This window comes from Daktulosphaira vitifoliae, unplaced genomic scaffold (genome assembly GCF_025091365.1).
Source record: "Daktulosphaira vitifoliae isolate Bord-2020 unplaced genomic scaffold, ASM2509136v1 Scaffold_1, whole genome shotgun sequence".
In the NCBI taxonomy this organism is placed as follows: Eukaryota; Metazoa; Arthropoda; class Insecta; order Hemiptera; family Phylloxeridae; genus Daktulosphaira; species Daktulosphaira vitifoliae.
This window is the reverse complement of record NW_026099572.1, coordinates 52618026-52627249: the sequence shown is the minus strand read 5'-3', so window position 1 is coordinate 52627249 and position 9224 is coordinate 52618026. Positions and strand designations below refer to the sequence as shown.

General features: G+C 28.9%; 1 protein-coding gene across 1 annotated transcript in view; it reads left to right on the top strand.

Annotated features, from left to right (window-relative positions):
* Positions 1-209: 209 nt before the first annotated feature.
* The window catches only part of LOC126894428 (uncharacterized), a 19647-nt gene continuing 10632 nt past the window's right edge, over positions 210-9224 (top strand). Inside the window, exons 1-4 of the mRNA XM_050665466.1 lie at positions 210-714; positions 6625-6806; positions 7958-8139; positions 8257-8481. Of these exons, the coding sequence (XP_050521423.1) occupies positions 306-714; positions 6625-6806; positions 7958-8139; positions 8257-8481 (998 nt within the window). The 5' untranslated portion in view covers positions 210-305. The remainder of the gene's footprint in view (positions 715-6624; positions 6807-7957; positions 8140-8256; positions 8482-9224) is intronic.

Genomic DNA, 9224 nt, shown 5'->3' with positions numbered 1-9224 from the left:
GGAAAATTCCCATTGGTCGAATTTGAAGACGCGGTAGTGGTCATCTAGTACAAGCACTGACCAAACAACCGGTCATCCTGGGTTTTCACTTTCACACAGTGGTGGCGTTGGCTAAGGTGAAAGGTGCTTCGTATCGGGTTTACTATTATTACTACCGCTCTACTGCTTATTATAGTCTACTAATAGTATAGATACCACTACTTTTGTAATTTTTCGCTTTCGGTTCGGTGGGGTCGGCTGAGGGCGCGTGCTCGCCGTTTTAGTGGCCGCATAAGTGTTCGGGTGTCCGCGATACAACCATCACGATGGCCACCCGCGTCTTTGTAGTGGCGTGTTGTTGCGTTTTCGCGTGTACAACACTGGCCTCGGCCAGTGATGAAGGTGACGATGAAATGAACATGGACGATCTGATAGCGAGTCCTCCGCAAGAGACAACGTCCAATTCTCGAACGCCATTTAAATCTATGTCCAACATACAAAAATTGTACAGGTCGGCTAAAGCTATGGAAATGCCGACTCCAATGGCCGATACAGCTGCTTATACCGTAGTGGAAAACGGCACATCTGATCTCGAATGGCTATTGAATGTTTACAACCCTCACAGATGGAATCCAATCATGTTACCAGCCGCCTCCAAGCTGTCTGTCCAGTGTCGAGATACAATGAAAATTTACTTAGAATCTCTAAAAAAAGGTTCTATTTGGGCTTCTAAAAGTAAGTAATGTCTAAGAATACCATAGTTTATTCTTCAAAGATACTTTTTTTCACGCAAAACTTTACCCTGTTTAGGGTTAAATAAAGTTAAGATTATAAAGCTAGACAAATTTCTTAATTTAAATTAAAGAGTCACTTCTAATATTGGTTTTCGTTATAATTGAAAAAAAAGGGTCCAATATATATATACTTAAGTAACTGGCAGTGATTTCTACTGTAAATATTATGATAACAACTTAAAGTGATACCTTCAAAAATATAAATGTATTTTTAACTAAAAATATTGATAACGTGAGTCATATTTTTAAAGGTTTATTGACAATATTTATCGATTGGCATCAATAAGGTAACATTCTTTAAATAATTCAAACAGAACACAGTTGAGTACTTAACCATTTAGTTTGGAACTATTTAGAACGTAAAAACAATAGTTTAAGTTGAACGCAAAATGACCGGAAATGTTGAGACGTATTATTATTTATTAGATTACCTACTTGCTCAAGTTTCAAGCTCCACAGATTTTCACTTATTTTAAAATATTTAATATAAATTAATTACTAAAAACATTGCAATGTATACAATTTTTGCAGTAAACTACACATGTATAGAATTAAATTTATTTACATAAACTCACTATATAAAATGAGTTCGTTGATTTAAAAATACTACAGGCTTCAATAGTTATGACCTATTTATTTAACTTAAATTTTACTACAATTAGTTCATTACTGAATAAAATCTTCTTTAAGTAATAAAACGTCAATTCATGTGTTAATTAATGTAACATTAATTAAAATCGAGAGAAAATTTAAAATTTTAATTTGTTGTTAGTAATTATCCAAAGAATATTTTTTTATTTTTTTATTGAACGATAAACACTTAAAATTAGTTAAGACGTACAAAAGTAATTACAAAAGAATATATTTCCTGAGCTATTTTACTTAACGGTGGTATGATAAATTATATAAATTGTGCTAATGCTTAATTGAAATATGATAATATATTATTTTTAAAAAGTAAAAAGTGGCTTTGTCTTGCTTTTAAGTAGATTGTTTAAAGCATTATTATTTTTTTGATCTTGTAGTCCACTTTTGATATCAAAATTAACAACATGTTGTATAAATTTCATCAGTAGTTTTTAAAATAACCATTTGGAGATGGGAGTTTAACGTTTTTACTAAAGAGTGTAATAAAATGAAAGTAATCAAAATTAATTAAAATCTTATGGCTCCTAAAAAAAATTTTCCAATTGCGTCACTGGTATGATACATAATAGATAATTGTTATATTTTTTTTAATTACTCTTGGCCGACCTCAAATAGTAGGGATAAAGGCGAGGAAAAAGAAGACTTACGAGGACGTCGTTTTGATCCGACCACACCCTCCTCCTGAATATTATCATACAAACAGCCATATTATTGATTACATCAGTTTTTTGTAAATAATAATGATGGAATAATGAAAAATAGTAATAGTGTAGTTTTTTTTACATTTTACCCTGTAGCTATAATACACGTTTAAAAGAAAGTGAATCTGTATGACGAACATAAATCGACGGCACCCAAATTTTTATGTAGAAAAACCTGTTAGATTACCTTTAACCTGAAATTCAGTTTGTTGTGACGATACTTTCCTTTTAATCCTATGATTCTATAAATGATAACATGAAAACTACAAAAAAGAAGTGCATATAGCGTGAAACAGACACGATGTTTATCAATTGTAGTTATTCAATGCACTTGTCAATATTAAAAGAAAATTTATTTAAATTCTATTGATATTTCGATTTTATTAGTGAATTGCTAAAAACAAAAGAAAAACCATTTTTTTATCATGTGGGAGATATATTTTTTGTAACCTATTCATAGAAGTCAATTTTTGAACCAATTTATTCAAATTTTTAACTATAAATTCGTACATTTTAGAAGTGCCAATTAAAACGAGCTAAACTTTTAATTTAGTATGACTATGAAAAAAAATATGCAATAACAATTTATGTTTTATAATGATCAGAGCCTAATTAACGGGAATATGGAGAACACCTTTTGTTTTTAAATTTTTTTTTTAATTATCAATTCAAGATTTATAAATTGTTACAACTTGCAAAAAACAATATGAAAGTGAAAAAAAAAAATTGGCTCGAAAGTGATTAGTATACAATTTTAAGTAACCACAAATAGCGCAGTTTTCGTTTCTCTGTTGATTGTTGGTAGTTATTTTGACATTAATGACAATAAAAACTCAAGTGTGTTTCACACGTGAGCTGCGGCAAATTCCACTGACATAGAAACATTTTCATCGTCTTGATTACTATAACGCACGTGCATTTGACTTCAGAAAATATGAAAACCACAAGTCATAATAATTATAACACTACAATGTTATTGTACGAACATCTACTTTTTCAAATAGCACAGTTAAAAAAGAAAAGTAATCTGTAAGACACGACATTGAACTAAGTATTTATGACGCAATGATCTTTAAGATGAAATCCATATTTACATAACTGCGGAGTGTTGTATCTTAATTTACCCCCGTTGTTTAAAAATGTTAATGATATCTAGTTTTTGATTGAATTGACGATTAAGAGGTGATCATGGACGCCCACAGTCTGTGCAGTACTTATATTATTATCTCTTATAATAGATGCCTATCACTTTTATTAACAAGGCTAACAACAGAGTTCATTCCTCCGAGTGAGGACATATGAGCTATAAATACAAAACGTGTTTATTTGTAATTGTATGAAATATCAGACGAAAAATTTCAAGAATTACCTCTTTTTTCCCACTTTAATTACGTCCCTGTTTATGCTCAATAACTATTTTTACCAATATTTCATTTTATTGTTTTTTATTTTTACTATAAAATCATCTTACCAATCAAGTTATGTCTGAGTAAATTAAGCTAAAATGCTGTTAAATACCACAAACTGTTAGTTTTAATTTTCGAAAATACAATTTAGGACGAAATTCAACTGATCAAGGCTCATTGAGGTTATTAACCAAAAACAGAATTATTTGTTAATTCCTATTATTATTTCCAGTATTATTGACTTTTTAACGTGACCGGTTAATTGAGCGTGTTGTTTTTGTCTATTTTATGCTAATGGTAGATAAATCTAGGTCTCGGTCAGTTTAAAATAAGAAGAGAAATAATTTCTTTGTGTCGCAACACATTCACTTTAGTGTAATTTATCTTTGTCGTGCCGAAATACGATGTGATATGCGGTCTCATCAATTTGAAATATCGAAGAACACAATATATTCACCGTAGCGAAAAATTTCAAGTTTTGAAAGATGGCAACAATTTGTGTAAATGGATTTTCGAACATTCAATAAATTGTTTTGTGTGGATATGGCATGATTTCAATAGTCATAGCTACCATGGTAACATCATGTACATTTCTAATCCACAGCCGTGCGCACATTTACACATGCACACTGCCTTGCGAATGGAAAGTATAAATCATAATCAGCGTTCATCGCTTTCACGGTGGACTCGATGCAATCGACGATTATCTATTACACATGCCGTGTATAGTTGTATCAACGAATACATAATGATAATAGTAATTATTATAGCAGCTCTACGTAGCCGTTATTATTCTCCTTACAGATTTGCAACGATATTTCGTCAATGCTGAGACACGACATAGCAAAATTAATCTAAAATATATGTTAATATTTATCTAATTTCAGTCGAAAATTACCGTCTAAACAAAATATTTTATTACTTCATTACATTCGTTACTGTAACCAATTATTAAATTTGTACTTGAGTCGTAAAAAAGCTTGATGCTATCGGCTGGAAGATAAGGCTATTGCGAAACTAGACGAACTACTACATTAAATTATAAGTCACGAAATCGTCCAAAATGAATAAAATTACACACACGTGAAAGTCATTATGACGATTCGAGTGACACTTTATCTTTAATATGGTATGCTATTGCGTGTTTTCGTGTGAAAGAGAAAAATATTTTTAATTAAAAAAAATCGTTCTAATATAGTACAAACAACTTTAAAATAAATTTAGAGATCTTATAATTTAATGACTGTTTCTACTGGTATAATACATAAAAACTTGCAAAAATTACTTAGGTGACTTTATACTTTCATGATCTAACAAAATTATTGGTGTCTTATTGAATAAATTTTTATTTTTATTTTTAGTTATTTTAAAGGCACAATAAATAAATTAAAAAAATAATTTGAAAAATGATTGTGTTGCATATATAAGGTGTAATGGGATGATTATAAATTCATTTTTGCTCATAGAATATATTGCAGATATTATTTAAGAATGAAAAGTCCTGCTCTTTATATGTGTTGCTATCATATAAAATTTCGAAATAAAAATTTGTGCAAAAAATATTATTAAAAAAAACCATTTTTTAAACCATCTATACAATCGGTTAAGTCTATTGTCTTTCAATAAGTAATTGCCATTTGTTACTAGATTAAATTGTATGTTAATAATACTATAACATTGATATTCAGTCTAATCAAATATAGTACAGAATAGTACAATTAGAAATTTAAATTTATAATTTTTGTTATTTAAATTAAATAAACAGAATAAAGTTTCTTGCGTCTGAAAAAACATTTAAGAACAGATTTTTGGAGTTCCTAATATCTTTTTATTATTTAGTATGTAAATAAACATACTAATTTTTATTAAAACAGAAAACAACGAGATAATAGTTGATATTTAATTTAATATAAGTTGCATGTATCTTTTAAATCAATTGACACATACTATCTGTAGTTTTTTATTTTTTCAATTGTTTGATAAGAAAGACACGTGCTCATTGGATCCGAAACAATTTGACTTACTTGGTAAGCACTTTCTTTGTATGTCACTTACGGTGGTTTGTGTTTTAATTTTGATACCCGGATATCTGCCTCGTTTATTTACTTTATGCCCATGCCCGGAGCATGAACAAACCATGTTTGGTCATATATTTTTGGTCACTGATGATGACCCATATTTATGACAATTCTTTCCTGTTATTTGTGTAAGTATTAAATATGAAAAATCATTTAATTACAGTCGTTGTGCAATTCTGGTAACCAAATAGAAGACGAGAAAGAAAGAAAAAGAAAGCTACTTGTCTTTTTCTTCATACAAACTTTTGAGTTATTTATTTAATGATTAAACAATTCGTTTTAATACTAAATTTCTCTTTGTCAATTTTTTCCATCACATCTTTATGTATTGAAGTTTGTACTATATCTATCTTTTCATCTTCAAATCGGTTGCTGGTTTGTCCGGATCTACGGAATTATCTCTTTCATCGCGCGATTGCCTAACAATTCATTTAAGCATTAAGTGGACTTAAAAAGTATGGCTGTAAGAACGCGACCTTGAACACTTGATCAGTCAAAATGATCACAGATTGGCTGGTAGCACGCACGCCATTTAGACATGAACACAAGGTCTTAATATACTGACCAGTTTAACCACTTTCTCAATGTTACTAATAGTAGAAGAAATGAATTATATAAAACTATAAAAACAAAATATGAAAAAGAAAGTATATATTTTTTTAATCGATCACTTTCCGTCACCTTAGTCTGTAATGGTATACAATAATTCTGCGAATTCGTTTTGCAAAAAAACCTGTTGAAAAAAATAAAAATCGACTATGTAACACTTTTTATTGGTGAGTTTACAGTCGTATCGATAAAAAGGTACAACGACATATTTATTAAACACATAATGATGCACATAATCGTGATGAGACAGTAGATCTTATTGTCTTAAATTTATTCTTGCGTGGTTCCTGCAACACTTCAGTTATATCATTAGTTACCATGTCATTTTTAGCGTTTAAAAAAATATAAAAATTTCTCTTTAAGCTTTGTTTCTATTAACATTGATTAATTCTTGATTGTCTTTTTTTAGTGGCTGACGCCAGCGGACGTTACTCTTCTCAGCTTTTTTTCGGCAATGACTTTTGGCTGGGCTCACACACCCAATGCACAGAGCTCCAAAACAAAAAAACCAATAAATTTGTTCCACCGTTCGATGCAACGTTTTATATTGCGAAATTGTCAATCAAACTACATGACCAACTGACCCCTCGAGTTAGTATACAATTAAGATTAAAAAAAATGCAATTTATGCTTCTAAGTAATAAAATAAATAAATAAAATTTAATATAATCAAGTATTACATAAAGTGAAGCAACTAAAATTGTGACCATAAAAAATTAAAACAATTTTTTTTTATTAATATTTTATTATTTTATCTATAATCTTTATCATCATAAAAACACAAATTAAAAAAAAAAAAATCTCAAAAATGTGATTTTTAGTGTTTTTTTTTTATCTAATCGGATACATTGAAGTTGACCCTTCTGCTTACTTCACATGAAAATACTTATAACCAAGCACAAATACAAGGGGACCCTGGGAAACATGGCCCCCCAAAATTAAAATCATTTTCTAAAAAAGGTCCTCTTCTTGAAGAGTAGTTCTCATTTTAACAAAAAAGCGGAGTACACCCTTCCAGCAAACTCAACCCATCACTCTGATTTATGGGAAATTATAAAATATATGATGCCCCAGTGTTCGGCTTATTAGATAATTTACTTTGATACTAAATAATATTCAACATAATTTGTTTAATTCAAATAAATCATTATGATATAATCGCCTAATTCATAGCTAATAAATATAATTACTATCGTAATTAATAGATGTCAAAAGCACAATGACAATCAATTCTAAGAAATAATAGAAAATATCTTACAAAAATCAAAATTTTTAATGACGAGGAATAAGTTACGATTTTTGATGATATGCAAACAGATATTATCATATTATTGTATAACAATAAAATTAACAATGAAATTAAACTATCTTAATATAATGTTTTCTAGTTAAATTCTAAGTTTACAAGACGCGTGAAGATTAAGCCTACGAATTTGATAAAATATATTAAGCAAACTGTCCTGTCGACTGATCTCCCATTAGACAAGAATACTCGTTTGAACTTCAACAAATAAATTTATTGAAATTCATCACCAAATCTATTAATTAAAAGAATAATCATCTCTATCGTAAAATTTCATGCAGCCCTAATGACTTAAAAATGTTAATTTTTTCATTAAAGTGTATTATAATCAAAATATTTAGTAAAACAGGCTTGTAGTGAATGTAAATAATAGTGAATGTAATAATACATTCTTTTTCTTTTTTTTTAATGGTAATTAAAACTATATGTTATTTTATAGACTAGAATTATATCACTTGGATTATGTATGCCAAAAGACTGTAGCCCAACAGATGTACAAAACATGGTTAATGTTCCAAAGGAAGGTACAGATCAAAGTTACCGCCATTACAACGTCGTAAATGTCCGACCAGTTCCTGGAACTTATTCTCTATGGTCCGATAAAAAATTCTACCTCTTGATGTAAGAATTAACAGTTTAATTAAATTAAGTTAAATTAAGAGTAAATTAAATAGAAATTTTTCTTTAAATTAAAAAGTCTGATAAGAACATTCGACATCTAATTTGCTATGATTTCAGTATTTTAGTTGGAGCAGTGACTATTTTGACTATTGTAGGTTCTGCCTATGAAGTGATCCTTAACCGAAAAAAAATAAGTGAATATAAACTACAGCAAATCAATCAAGCTAATAATAATGAAAATGAAACAAAAATAGAAATTACTTTGGAAAAAATAAAGGCTATGAACAAAATGAAAATTAATGGAGAAGATGGTGAAGAGCAAAAGGACTTAGTCAAATGTTAGTAACTTATCAATTAAAAAAAACCCAGCACAGGGGGGTCAGGGCACAGTGGTGACGTGGTATAGTTGGATCAAGTATAATGATATCTGACAGTGATTAAAATCACTATCAAAAATAAACGCTTCGATGCAAATCTTTAGATAGTGTTTAATTTTAAAAAAATTGGTGTTTTATTCCAAAAACTTCTTGAGCTGATGGTTCCTTATTAATATCTCGATTAAGACAAAGTATGTCGAATGAAAAAGGGTTTATTAAAAAGTATTATTTCTCATAAAAAAAATTGTGTGGATCCATACACTTTTCAATAAGTTATAGCATTATAAAAGTTAAATATAATATAAAAAATAAAATCGAGAATTTTCACACGAAAATAGCATTCGATAGCCATTTTCACCATGAAGACAAGTCCAGAGGTCAAATTTTTTTTTTTTTAATTTAAGTATATTACATTAGCATTAATTTAAGATATATATAAAAGTGTCAGACCTTCCGGAACATTTTTAAAAATTAAGTTGAAAAAGTTAATTTTTTGTGAAAAAGTTGTCTTTTTAAATCCCCCCCTGTGGGCAGATAAAGGGTCACATTTACAAAAAAAATATATCAAATGATAGGTAAAGACATCAAGCATCTATATAAAAAAAAATTATATTGATACGTTCATTTTTGAAAAAGTTACGGCAGTTTTTAGTAAAAAAAATTGAAAAAATTTCGAAAATTAGCGATTTTTAAATTTGTAATTTTTTT